This window comes from Pseudopipra pipra, chromosome 4, assembly GCF_036250125.1.
Source record: "Pseudopipra pipra isolate bDixPip1 chromosome 4, bDixPip1.hap1, whole genome shotgun sequence".
NCBI classification, from domain to species: Eukaryota; Metazoa; Chordata; class Aves; order Passeriformes; family Pipridae; genus Pseudopipra; species Pseudopipra pipra.
In genome coordinates this window covers 45,341,851-45,355,979 of record NC_087552.1, presented here as the reverse complement: position 1 = coordinate 45,355,979, position 14,129 = coordinate 45,341,851, and the positions used below count along the sequence as shown (strand labels likewise).

General features: G+C 35.0%; 1 protein-coding gene across 25 annotated transcripts in view; it reads left to right on the top strand.

The window, feature by feature from the left end:
- Positions 1 to 14,129, top strand: part of PCM1 (pericentriolar material 1) — a 40,988-nt gene that overhangs the window by 5,613 nt on the left and 21,246 nt on the right. For 13 of the 25 annotated variants that reach the window (XM_064652723.1, XM_064652721.1, XM_064652722.1 and 10 more), the window contains 14 exons: positions 335 to 607; positions 1,153 to 1,323; positions 1,499 to 1,615; positions 2,867 to 3,055; positions 4,970 to 5,147; positions 7,429 to 7,538; positions 7,968 to 8,184; positions 9,405 to 9,603; positions 9,887 to 10,066; positions 10,785 to 10,942; positions 11,156 to 11,370; positions 12,930 to 13,081; positions 13,163 to 13,292; positions 13,975 to 14,103. In XM_064652723.1, coding sequence (XP_064508793.1) covers positions 335 to 607; positions 1,153 to 1,323; positions 1,499 to 1,615; positions 2,867 to 3,055; positions 4,970 to 5,147; positions 7,429 to 7,538; positions 7,968 to 8,184; positions 9,405 to 9,603; positions 9,887 to 10,066; positions 10,785 to 10,942; positions 11,156 to 11,370; positions 12,930 to 13,081; positions 13,163 to 13,292; positions 13,975 to 14,103 — 2,418 coding nt within the window. The remainder of the gene's footprint in view (positions 1 to 334; positions 608 to 1,152; positions 1,324 to 1,498; positions 1,616 to 2,866; positions 3,056 to 4,969; positions 5,148 to 7,428; positions 7,539 to 7,967; positions 8,185 to 9,404; positions 9,604 to 9,886; positions 10,067 to 10,784; positions 10,943 to 11,155; positions 11,371 to 12,929; positions 13,082 to 13,162; positions 13,293 to 13,974; positions 14,104 to 14,129) is intronic. The other 12 variants (XM_064652741.1, XM_064652739.1, XM_064652734.1 and 9 more) reach the window with 7 other exon arrangements.

The following is a 14,129-nucleotide window of genomic DNA, read 5'->3' as shown; positions in this document are numbered from 1 at the left end:
CTGTACGTTATGGCAGCATGTTGCTATTCAGAAGGTTCTAAAGAAAGCTGAAGTTATGAGGTATCATATCCTGCAGGGGAATATGTTGATATGCAGAACCTTTTTGCTTCTCATCTATTCTTGGAGGATGGGCTTGCTTTCTGAAAACTATATGGCAAAAATCACCAGCACTGTCTTTCTCTAACTTTTGACTGGTTGGTTACTAATTAGGTAACTTTAAAATGAGTCTAATAATACTGCAGAAATATTAATTTAACCAGTGAAATTAATCAGTGTTGAGAACATATTGGATGAAAATAATAAAGCAATTGTTCTTTCTTTTGTTTTTATATAGAGAAGCATTGGAAGTGACTCTCAAGGCAGGGCAACGGCTGCTAACAACAAACGTCAACTTAATGAAAGCAAAAAACCATTCAACTTCCTGTCAATGCAGATTAACACTAACAAAAGCAAAGATCCTGCCTCAGGTTCCCAGAAAAAGGAAAGTGGGGTTTCAGCGCAGTGTAAAGAGTTGTTTGGAGCTGCTCTGAGCAAGGATTTCTTGCAAAATTGTCAAGTCTCTACTCAAGAAGATGGAAGGGGAGAACAAATGATGGATAGTAGCCAGGTATTTACATGGTCTATAGAGTCTACAGGATATTGGTATATATATGTCTCTCTTAATTTTCAGTGCATCTTTCTAAATTTCTTAAAACTATAAATCTTTATTGGAAATACTTAACTTCCTACTGTTCTGAAAGGCAGCTTGAAGAAAATGTGAAACCAAACTTAATCATCTATTGTTCTTTAGAAATCCACTTATTAGTAACAGTAGTAGTATTAATTTTAATCTTAGAGGTTGGCTCCCTTTAATAAGGTTCCAGAAAATACTCTCCCAGTTCAATATTTTCCTGTGCTGATGAGCTCGTTTCTGTTTTGGCCTATGTTGACTAGAAGCCCTGTGCTTCAGCCTTGCAGCTTCTCGCCTGTGTAAATCTATCCTTACAAAAGCTGTTGACTTTTAACTGCTTTTGGAAGTGTGCTTGTAGGATTGCAAGTATTAGTGTGTCTCCCCCTTTAATTACTCCTTTGCTATTGCTATCACCATGTCTTGTGTGTTAAATACGTTGAAGCTGTAGCTGAATGCATTCAGTAACTTCAGTGTCTTTACAGATTGTGAGCAGACTAGTTCAAATTCGCGACTATATTGCTAAGGCCAGCTCCATGCGGGATGATCTTGTAGAGAAAAATGAAAGATCGGCCAATGTTGAGCGTTTATCACACCTTATAGATGACCTTAAAGAGCAGGAGAAATCCTATCTGAAATTTTTGCAAAAGATACTTGTAAGTTTGAGAACATGATATATCTGTTTCTGCACTGTAAGCTTTTTTTCGGAGTTGACCATTGATGTTTTGATGGTGGCACTGGGGCTGTTGGTTTTGGTATGCCGTACCTTCCATAACTCATTTTTACTGCCCCCTTATATAGCTTTTGATTTATGCTAATGAAATGTTTCAGGCTAGAGAAAATGAGGAGGATGATGTTCGGACTGTAGATTCAGCTGTGGGATCTGGTTCTGTAGGTGAGAGCACATCGCTAAACATTGATGTGCAGTCTGAGGCTTCAGATACCACGGTAAGCTGCCTTTTAGTAATTAAGGTGCTAGAAATGAAGGCTTTATTTTGGTTTTGTCATGGATATGATAGTGTCATAATCTGCAGTTCGGTTAAAAAATGGTAAATCCCAAGCACTCTGTTCAGGAGGTGTTTGTGCATGTGTTGATTTAATTTTTTTTTTAATATGGGAAAAAAAAGTAATGATTCTGTCACAGCAAAATTATAAAGATTTTTTTTTCTTTTTAATCAAGAAATGAAGGTTTTTTAAAAATCTTTATTCTTCAAAGTACAACGAAGGGTTAAACGTGTACTTTGGCAGAGCATTCACTGGCTTGATGTAGGAAAGAATATTTTTCTATGCAATTTTTCATCTATAAGTTTGTTTCTGTTACTAGGGAAAATTATCTGGTTTTGGATCAGGAGAGGGTTAGAAATGAGTCATTAGTGGGCCATTGTCCAAGTATCTTTCTAGTGATATGATAGAAGTATTGACCTAGCACAGAAGTTTCTCTCATTTTTTGGCAAGATGGGCACTTTTTAAAAAATCTGTTGTGAATTTAGTGTTGAGATAAACAGTCAGTCTTCCTTTCTATTTTTAAAAGTATTTTTTTTAACGTGGTAAACATTTCTTGTAGTAGATACAAAAGCATTTTAATAACTTAAGTTTTGCTTCTTCCTTTACTATTATACTGAGAAAAAGTACTATAGAGCAGGTGCTCTCTTTGGCCAGTTAGTTCAGAGAATGTTCTGCGGATGAGGAGAATTTATGTGCTTGGAAGTAAAACTGTTAAAACATTAAGAAGCTTTTGTAATTATTTTTTGCTTTATAAGAACTCTTTCTGTCCCTTTAAAGAAATAAAATTATACACGTGGAAGATGCACTTTTAACTTAAAAAAAAATAATTGGAAAATGCAGAAAAAGACCAGTACGTTTTCTGAGAAGAAATCACGTAAACCTGTGTTTTTCTTCATATTTGCAAAATGCGATTTGGTTTTTGTTTGGCTCTTCGTTTTGCATCTAAATTCTCTTTATATGCAGCTTGAGTATGTTACATGTAGAGTGCATACTTCTGGTCATAGAACATTGATTGCTATATGGAGCCTTATGCAAATTCTAAGAATGACTAAAAATGTCTTCACCCTTTAGTAGATCTTATTTGATATTAGTTTTCATTATTTGACAAGATAAAGCAGTAGGTTTGTAACTAAAAAATGCATGCTGAGTTGGAGCATATTTTCAAAATCTAACATACTAAACGATTTAATGAAGGAGGTATCTTTTAGCTTGAGCATTCGGCCCCGCATTGAGGACAAACTAGGGAATTCAGCTTCACAGGAACAGGTTACAGACATTGATGTTACAACAAGCCCTAAAGGGAAAAGTGACAGAGCTGCTCTGAATGACAGGGAAATCTGGCCCTGTGGGATTAATAGCCAGGAACATGGATTGCTTTCAAAGGTATACTTCACAATGTTATTTTAACCTCAAATAGGGTTTATACAGGCTAGTTTTCCCTCTCCCCTTATCTCCTTTATTAGTTGCTTTAAATGTATTTGTTACTTACAGTAAATGTTACCACTGGACTGCTTATGTGTATCCAGCTGTCTTTTCATTGCCTTGAGTTTTTTTATTCTAAATAGAGATGTTTGACCACTTTTTCTTCCTAAATGTAAGCATCGACAGAAAATTGTTAACACTGACAGTTAGCATTGATGTAACTCTGTACAGCAGGTGCTATATTTTATGTAGATGATCCTTCCGGTTTTGTTGTTCCTTTTTTGGGGAAAACATATTAAAAATGTGACTTTCAGACACTTTTCATGGTTATGCCAATAGTCTGCCGATGCAAATTTAAGCTAATACCATGTAGAGAAAATAAATTAGAGAGTAGTAGCCTTAACTTGTTCCACAAATGTTTTTGTATAGCTGTTTATATAAATATTTGGTTGGAAGAGGGAAGACTTAAGGAGCATGGAGTCTAAAACTTGTTTTGTTACTTGTTACCAACTTTTCTATGGCTTTTCCTTTGCTCTGATTTAATTAAAAAAAGTCTTAAGTTTATTTTTTTCCCCTAAAATAAAAGGCTTAAAAGTTTTATCAAGCTTACTAGTCCAAGGTTAGAACTAAGTTTGAAAAATTTGTTACTCGATTTTAATGAACTTAAGCAAATCTGGTACTTTAGATAAAACTTGGATTATTTAGTAGGGGAGTGAGACTGAGACACATACCCTTTTTCCCTTTCTTCCTCTTGTTCCTTCCTGCTGATTTCATTGTGTGATCTATTTTGTCTCTACTTTCTGTATAAAAGATAGAAGTTTAACAGAAATGATCAGTGCCAGTTGCTGTGCATCTTTTAGTGATACTTGCAGAAGTTTAGAGTTCTGGGATTTTTCTATTTCCTCTGATGGAAAATTGAGCATTCCTTGATACCCAAAACTAGTTAATAAAATGCCTGCTCTTATTCTGCAGGAATATTCTATTTGATGCAGAATATTTGAACTGAATTTTCTACTTCAGGAATTAGCACTGTGTGGGTAGAAGATTATGCTTTTAAGTTAGTAGTGTTCTTCTTAGATACTTGTTGGCTGCTAATAAAAAGGAGGCAATTTTTTCCATGATTTCATCTGCATAGTGCAATAATCCAGCTTCAAACAGGATCAGGATCTTAACTGGATGCCTCATTATTAAAATAGTTAATTAAAATACTTCAGCTCTTAATTAGGATAGGATGAGGAAAATAACTTGAGTTCTAGTATATTTTAAGTGCTCAGCATGCTTCCATTGTTTCAGATCTGTTTTCCGTGTGTTTGAAAACATAACACAGAGGGGATTCTGTGCAAGTTTTTGTTTTGCAATTGGTTTACATAAATCTGATCTGTTCTAGCATCAGTGCTTATAAATACAGTATACAAAGCTAAACACAGAGGTGAGAGAAGAGTAACTGCCTAAAACATTCTGCTGAAAATTTAGAGATTTTAGGCCAGTGAATCAATTGAGATCCTTTATGTAGTTCCATGGTACAATGTCTTATCTTGCTTACCTTTACCAGTCTTACAGGTTAACACCCTCTTATATGATTTAAAAGTCAGAGGGATGTCTTTGGGACATTAGGTCAGCTGACTGGATTTCTAAAGAAAACTTAAACCCTCGGGAGTGATAAGCATGTCTTGGTGGTACAGGCTTCTCCCTATTGGATGTCTAAAATTTTTTAAAGATAAGGGACTACTGGAAGGGTGAAGCTGTTTAATTTTCACCTTTTTACACAAACTGGCTGTTTATTCCTATGCAAGTCGTGCTCGTTTTGACACTTCTATTACTCTTACTCAACAAATAAATTGTCGTGGTTATGGTAATGTTCCTCTCTATTTGCAGGCCAGAGATCCTCAACAGGAAGCTAAAGAGGAGTTGGAGAACTTGAAAAAGCAGCATGATTTATTGAAAAGGATGCTACAACAGCAGGAGCAGTTGAAGGCTCTTCAAGGGAGACAGGCAGCTCTTCTTGCTTTGCAGCATAAAGCAGAGCAAGCCATTGCTGTCCTGGATGATTCTGGTATGTGGAATTGTGTTGTCTTTAATATCATGTTATCATGACTAAATGATTAAAGCTGGAGTTGTGGAATAAACACTAAAAAAGTCTTTTTGTAATACACTTCTTAAAAATTTTACTGGGAGGCTTCTATTTCTGAAAAGAATTGACAATGTAACATTGTAAAATGATGTGTCATTTAAAAAACACACAGCTGATTACTTTGGTTTACTGTAAAATCCTAAAACTGTGAGATTTTTCTCCCAAGAATTGACTGCTGCCAATACCAGTCAGGTTAGAAGCCTGCCACTTGTCTCCATCGTTGTACTAGGGCTTTGAAGAAAAGAATCGGAGTGGGGGGTAAAATGTGTCTCTCTACATCCTTCTGTCTATAGGCAGTTAGTAGTTTAAGGTTTAATTTGCTTTTTGTAGAATTTTGGGGGTTTTTTTGCTGACTGGTTGCTAGACAGTTTAATAGCCATTAGTAGACTAATGGTTTATTTGATAAAAGAAAGGAGAGAGTTGCTAAAGTAGTCACATAAGTAGATGTGAAACCAGAACTCTGAAATTCTATGGCATGTACAGTGAGAGCACGATTCTGATAATAAAGCACCATCATTGTTATAACCTTTAGTTTAAAAGCATTCTACTAATTTGTTTTCATATATTCCCAGCTTTTCAAAGTTATCTTTGGGACAGAGGCGACTTCTTGATATCTGTTTAGAGGTTGTCAGCAGAGTTGTTTTTTAAAAGGCTCAGTCTTAAAAGGAAGACAGTTGTTCTTGTTTTGTGCACTGTTGATACGTGAATTTTCATTAGTTGGAAACTTGTCCTGCCCCCCCCAACCCCTCCCAAAATCCTGTTTGTTTTTCTTTTGAAATTGGCTACAGTTATGTGTGCTGTTATAAGGAATGACAATTTTGCACTAAGCAAGTTCAGATTCAGTCTGCGTTAGTGTTCTGATTCTGATTCTTCCCTATAAGATTAGGCTTGATTAGAGGGTATATAGGATAGTAGTTCTTGCTGCAGTTAATTTTTGTATTTAAAATATCTTCATTTGTACAAATAAGGCATTGGTTTCTACACTTTTTTGTAAAAGTCTCCTTTTGAGGTTCCTTGTTCTAATGAGCTCCTTTTCCTGTTTTGCTGTTCTTGATTTGATAGATTATAGGAAATAAGGTGTAACTAGGGTGGAGAGATTTTAGAAAGCTGCCACAAGAGCAAGAGAAGCAAGTGTCTTTGAAAGACGTTTCCTTGTTTCCTAAATGGTTTTTGGAAGTTACTGTTCTCCTGTCTGCAGTAGTAGACCTGTAATGGAATCCGCTTTCTGTGCTTTCCTGCAATATACAAAGCTCCATCTTGAGGAGTGGGTAGTAATTTATCACATTGCTTGTGATAAATTAGAACAACTTTTTTTTTTTTTTTTTAAATTTTATGGTGAAGGTGGTTTTTTTTGTTAGTTCGTTTCACATTTCTATTATATCACTCTTAATAACAGTTTCTTACCGCTGTTTGTGTCAACTGACTTAAAAATGCAGTATGTGCCAGAACTATAGGGTAGGAAATGTTAATATTCAAATTCAACTTTGGGCAAAGTAAACGTTTTAGCTTTGAAAACAGTGAAACTATTATGCATGTAATGAAGTCATGATCTGGGGGGAAAATAAATAATATTTGTGCTTTATTTTTCTTACAATCTGTTGGTTCATATTTGGGGAAAAAGCAAGAGTTATTTTGGTCTGTCAACTGCCACTTCGATAAGTAGTATTTGAATATGAACTTTCACGCAGGGGAAAAAAAGACTATCTTTTAAATGTATTCCTCTCATAAAGCTTTTTGAAGGACAAGCCCCAAGACTCTGCGGCTGTAAAGATTACAGCTTATACCAATGTGAAAGCTTGGTGTCTATTAGTTTCATTTCCTTAAAATAATAAATTTCATGTACTCTTCTTAGTTAAGCTATACTAAATAATTTCTAAATTTTATTACTAAAAAATGTTTCTGTCAGCCCTAGAAGCTTGGTTGATTTCATTTTGCTCTGACCTTTTTAGCAAAACATGGAACAAGCTTAACAAGTCCTTTTGTACGGTCCTTCAGAAAGCAGCTCTGAGTTGTCGTGTTAGTATTTCCGTAATGGAGGTAATCTTCCAACAGTAAAGCTGCTGGAAAGAACACAGCATTAAAGATATGTGCTGTATTTTTAGACTTCAGTATATTAATGTTAAACCACAGATTTTCATCAAAAAGCCTTTATTTCATTGCTGTGGAAAAGTATTTATATTTCCCCCTCTTTTTGGATGCCCAGTTGTAACAGAGACTACAGGCAGTGTTTCAGGAGTAAGCCTTACATCAGAACTGAATGAAGAATTGAATGACTTAATTCAGCGCTTTCACAACCAACTTCATGATTCTCAGGTCAGTCCTTAGACTGCACTGTATCAGTTTTGCCATTATCAGTTTTTCTTAACCTTTTTAATAGTGCAGTTAAATGTGTCTTGCTTGTTTCTCTGCATTTGCTAGTGAAGCAATCAGAGTTCCCCCAAACTTGAAAAATCAGCATCTTTGTATTCTTAAGGGTTATTAGCTGACTGAGCTATGCTTTGTCTCACAGGTTTCTGTGAAAGTCCAGAGCAGTATTTTCTATAGTGCAGTAAAATTATTAACTCAGTATATAACTGATAATATCATTAAAGTGTTTTCAATATATTTCCCTTTATGATGTTCTTTGTTTTGGTGTTGATTCTGGTGTTGAGTCCAGCAAGCCCATAAGAGGGCTTTTTGTTTCTTAGAATTTATTTACCTTTTTTCATAGTACTCTGAATAAAATGAAGTTACTCTTTTTAGACACAATCTGTGCCAGATAACAGAAGGCAAGCAGAAAGTCTTTCACTTACCAGAGAGATTTCACAAAGCAGAAACTCTTCAATGTCTGAACACCAGTCAGATGAGAAGGCACAGCTTTTTAACAAGATGCGAATGTTGCAGGGTAAAAAGCAAAAAATGGACAAACTATTGGGAGAACTTCATACTCTTCGTGACCAACATCTAAATAACTCCTCCTGTAAGTAAATATAGGCAGAATTGTATTTTTTCAAGAATACAACCTTTTTAATGTGCGTATTTGTAACATGGTCTTTCAGCTTGCAATTGGTTAATGAAGTGCAGGTGATAAAGTTGTGCTGGGGCAATATTAATGTAAATGTTTTTTAATGCTGTATAAGTTTCTGTCTTAATGAAGAACTCTACAACTATTGATGAGTGTCTTCTCTACTGGCACTTTGGTTTATAACATCAAAGCTGACTAATGTGAGGATGTGATGATAGGGTTTTTTTTCTTCAAGACTTTTCTGTAACACGTCTGGCTTGTGGAGACTACCATATGAACTTGAACTTTCTTTATTTTTGTCACAGTACATCTGCATTTATTTACTCAGCATTTCATATGTTAGTACTTCTACAGCATTATGGGGTTTGCTTGTCCACTGTCAAAAGGTTTTCTCCTGTACTAGTCGCAAAGACTTCAATCACAGGCCATTCCAGAGGACCTTAACTGTCTGAATGGACAAGGGTTTGGACCTGTTCTTTAGATGGCTTTGTCCTCTCCTTAGTGTCTTGATGTGGGGCTACTTGCTGCTCTCACTTTCTATTTCTGGAAATGCATCTGTACTGGTGAGGTTTATCCTGTAGCTGGAAACTTCTTAGGGGTGACCACAGTGTGCTGTGGTTAACATTAAGAAATGAGGCACTGGAAGCCTGCACCTGGAGGACTACGTGCTGATTTAATAGTTACGCTACTATAACCCCGTTTTTCTGCACATACTTAATGCATATAATGTACTCGGGTATGATCTTGTATAGCTGGGAGAAGCAAACATCATGTTTATTTTCCACAGCATAGGACAAAAGAGCTTAGTAGAGGTGAAAAAATTGCTAGGGTTTTTGTTTTTATCAACTTTGAAATGTTAATTAGAAAAAAAAAAAGGGCAATTCAGCTTTAAATAAACCCTTAAAAGAATGCCTTGGGCAGATTCACAGCATGAGAGCTTTCACTTATGACATTTGATAAAGCTAAAAGGGACTAACTGAAATCTTGTTTGCAACAGATATCTTATTACTCCCTGCCAATTGACATTGCATGCCATGCAACTTAAGAAAAAAGCTTTAATCTTTCTAATAAAAGTTATTAACTGCTGTTTTGTATGTTGGTAATATTTTCTGTAGTTATTTTAATATAATTCAGGTAAGCAAATTGTTCACGTGAACTGTATTTCTTTCCTGTAGTTTTTCCTGCTTCAGGTTCTCCTCAAAGGAGTATTGATCAAAGAAGTACAACTTCAGCTGCTTCTGGTCCTGTAGGCATAGTAACTGTTGTCAATGGAGAACCAAATAGCCTGGCATCTGCTCCCTATCCTCCTGATTCCCTGGTTTCTCAAAATGAGAGTGAAGAGGATGACAATCTAAATCCAACAGAAAAGCTTCAGTAAAAGTTCTTTAATTTCTTTTCATAATGTGCATTAGTGATTTTGAGTAATTTGTTACTTTACCATTTCCATATTTTAATCTACTTAATTTAGTACTACAAAACTCTTTAGTAAGTGGTCTAAGACAATCAAGTGAGTTCAGAGCTTCAAACAGAAGGGTATTACAGCTAGGAAATTGGCAGCAAACTTTAAGAACTTTAAATTGTATGTGCACTTTTTAACTCTGCATAGATTCAATTAATACGACAAAGCATATAAAATATTCTCTTTTTTTCCCCTCAGGAAGCTAAATGAGGTTCGTAAGAGGCTGAACGAGTTACGTGAGTTAGTTCACTACTATGAGCAAACATCTGATATGATGACAGATGCTGTAAATGAAAACACTAAGGAGGAGGAAGAAACAGAAGAATCAGAAAGTGATTCAGAACATGAGGATCCACAGCCTGTTACAAATATTAGGTCGTTTTATTTTTTGTCATCCTAAATCTTCGTAGCTGAGTTGTTGCTTCAGGAAACCTGCAGTACATTATTTCAGTCAACCAGAAATAACTTAAATCTGTGCTTACATTAAATTGCCAATTTTTAAAATGAAGTAGCTGTGTTACACAGATGTTTAATAATCATCTTATCCTGGGTAGCTTATTTTTGTAGATTAGAGTTAACATTTAGAAAATCACTTCAATAAGAGACTTCAAAAATACGTAATTCCTTTGGATTTAAGCATGGAATTATTTGTATGGAATTCCACTAGAAGGTTACAGTCCTAGACTAGGGAATTGGAGTAAAAACAAACTTCAGTTTAGAGAGATATTTACAGCTATGGTCTAACAAGGCAACTGTGTGCATCAAGGATCTTCACTGTGCAGCAATGAATACTCATTTAGCTATGAATCATATAAAGCTTTTATAATACAGACATGGACTTGAAGGTCTCTTGTGTTGTTGTAGTTCTAGCAGGGAATAATAAATAGCTGCTTCTAATTATTTAAAAAAAATAATCTGTTGGAGAGATGAATATTGAAAAATTCCAAATGTCTGGATTGATTTTATATGGGGTTGTGTTTTTTTATTTTAATGGTCGGGACACATTCCTATAAAAGCTAGGTAAAAAAAGGCTGAAGTAAAATTGTATCCATATCAGTTCTTAAAAAGTTAACATGAGTAATTTATTTTACCCTAGAAACCCTCAAGGAATCAGTAGTTGGAGTGAAATAAATAGCAACTCAAATGTACAGTGTGGAACTAATAACAGAGATGGAAGACATCTTAATACAGACTGTGAAATAAACAACCGATCTGCTGCTAATATAAGGACTCTAAAGATGTCTTCTGCTCTAGGTATGTTCTAAAATCTTCTGTTAATTTTACATCTTAATGCAAATAAAGTCGATGGCTGCACAGAATCTGGGAGAACCTTGTTTGATGAGCAAAATGTTCAAGAGTCTAATCATTAAGCTGATAGTTTTCTAACATCCAGTAGTTTCAGTGGGCTTCAGGGGTTCAATAATGTGTCTTTGGTACTGTTTTGTTTCCTCCTCTCCCTGCTTCTAGACTGTCATAATAGGGAGAATGACAAAGAGCTTGATCTACCCCAAGGTGAAGATGATGAAGTGGAAGAAGACAGAGCTAGTGAAGATTCTGTGTCTAGTCACAGAAGCAGCCTGGGTGATGCTGCTGGAGATGCTGAGTTTGAGCAGAAGATCAGTAGGCTTATAGCTGCAAAACAGAAACTTAGACGGTTACAAAACCTTGCTGCTATGGTGCAGGTATTTTATAAATATAAACTTGTATACAAAAATGTAGCATTCATTATTTCATGTAATGTGTAACTTCTAACAGGGAAAAATACTCTGCTTAATGTAACATTTAACATGCTTATTTTTAGGATGGGGAAAAGAGATACTGTTTAATTCTTCTGAATTTAAGCATGGTACTTCTGAAGTTCAAATCTGGAATTTTCTTGAGGGATGCTAACCTAAGTATGGCTTTAATATTTAACCTTAGCACTGGATTACAAAATATGAAACAAGAAGTCTAAGATTTTAAAAAATAATTTTGGTCTACATTTTTAAGATGATAGTGAATATTCAGCAGGTTTAGGTTTTTGAACTGTAGGTTTTATGGCATTGTTCAGTCAGTGAAGAAAAATGTTTTTCATTAAAATCTTTGGATGTTGCAAGATGTTTCCGTTGGGGTGTTTTGGCTGGGGGCAGTGGTTTTTGTTTATTTTAGAGTTTTGAGGGCCAATTATGAATTGTAAGTGTTTTTAATTTAGAATATCTCATGCTAATTTTTAAAAAATAGAAGTACAGTTTCACAGATATAATATCTCTACAGAATGCTCATATTTGAGCACCATCTAGTGTAACGTCTGCATACTGAGTACACGTAGGTGTATCAGAAATGTAAAAGCTTTATGTGAGAATTTTAAAATCAATCTCAGTTAGAACGCACGTTTTACAATAGCAACAGTATAAACCCCATTTTGTTATTTCAAGATTTTACTCCTATCAAAAATTTCTCAGTATCTGAGAAATTATATCATCACCATAGAGATGTTAACTGTACAGTGGTATAACTGGAATTAGAGATGATACAACAGGTTCCTTAATAACTTAATTAATGGCACGTGTTCAGTCTTTCCTTCATATTTATAAGATTTTTTATTTGTATGTGCTCAGCGAAGGTACTGTAGGTCTGTGAGCTGTGGCATACTTGGTCACTGATAGTGATCTCTCCTGTTCAACAGAGTCTGTATTAAGAATTATCATGTTGGAAAACAAAAGCAGCAGTGGCTACAGCTTTCATATTTTCAATTTGAGGACTGAAAGTAGAGAAATAACTAAAAAAAAAACAGAGTAGAGAACCATCTAGAAGACTTTCTCTAAAATATTTTAGATTTAATTTTCAGGAGTAGTTTTGTTATTTTAAGTTGTTAATAGTAGTATTTAATTTATGACTGCAGTAATTAAGCAGATTTGTTCACCTTAGTCTCCTGCTCCTCTTTGCCTCTCTCTTTTTTTCTTGATGTGCTTATGTGTTTCTGTCCACTGAGTCACAAGCAAATGGTTTATGCATCCAGAATGAGACAAATTATCTTGCATTTATGGTAGAAATTTTAGTAGTGTGAGCTTTATAGCTTTAAATTTTCTCATTAATTTAGCATAAAGTCATGATGCCATGGTGATAACTTCTCAGTTCATGATTTAAACTAAAAGTAATGCTATTCAGACTACTTGGTTTTGAAAAACTCAGTTTGACAAATTAAACTAGTTACATTTTGTAACTTGAAAATAGTCCAACTGCCTTTCTGACATTATTTCAGGATGATGATTCAGAAGCTCAAGGAACAATTGCAAATGCATCTAATATTGGTGACTTGTTGGGTGAGATGGAAGAGACAAAGCAACAACCAAACAATGTCCGACCTAGTACCAACAAGTTAAAAAAAGATGTACGACTAAATGAAAAAGCAAGGTAAACCTTTTTGTCAAAGGATGGTAGTCATGCTTTAGGCAATTTTTTGCTGAGTAACATGTGGGTAACTTATTTATACAGAGAGAAGTTTTATGAAGCTAAACTTCAGCAGCAGCAACGGGAGCTTAAGCAGTTACAAGAAGAAAGAAGAAAACTAATTGAAATTCAAGAAAAAATTCAAGTGTTACAGAAAGCTTGTCCTGACCTTCAAGTAGGTAGAATGTATTTCTTTGCTTTCTTAAGGTGTTGAGCAACGAAAAATAAAATATCTTACAGGTCATTTTTCTCTATAAAAATTTGAAAAAACTTAAAATTGGTAATACTTGTATACTGTAAGCAGGTGGACTTTTAAACCCAGAGAAGAGTTCTGCTTAAGTCATTCACTGTTCTTGCTCAGTGATTGCTATATCAAGCTCTTAGTTTCAGTGTAGTTTGTCCTCAAAAGCCTTGATGTAGTCTTCAAAGATAGAGAACCTATTTTATTTTTAGCCTGAAATTTGTCTGTCCATACCTGCCAGTCACTGCTGCTTCACTTCTCTTAGTAATCATTTGCTGTGATTTCAGAACAGTAAGCATGATCAACACTTTCTTGCATTTAAATTTAACTGTACAGTGCTGTACTGTTTTTCATGCTCCTTGAAGATTAATTTCTTTCTCTGAAGTGAGCAGTAAATTATCAATACCTGTGCAACTAGAGCATTATATAATATTATGTAAATTAGGTTGTTTTGATTCCTAGCTACGTTCTGAAATAAGTATTTAGACTTGATTCAAAAATCCCTCCCTTTTCCCGGAATACTGATTTTTCTTACCTCAACTGTGTTTTATTTTAGCCACAGGTAAGTTTTAGAAAGCTATTATGCTCTATTTTGCCATTTTGCTTTCTCTTCTAGTTGTCAGCTGGCCTGGGTAAGTGCCCAGCAAATAGACAGACTTCACAAGCAACACTGACTCCAGCCATGAATGAGTTTAACACAGCTGGCAAGCCTTTATGTGATCAGTCTGTAACAGTAGGCAATGAGGTATTTCATACTTGATATTCTGTGAC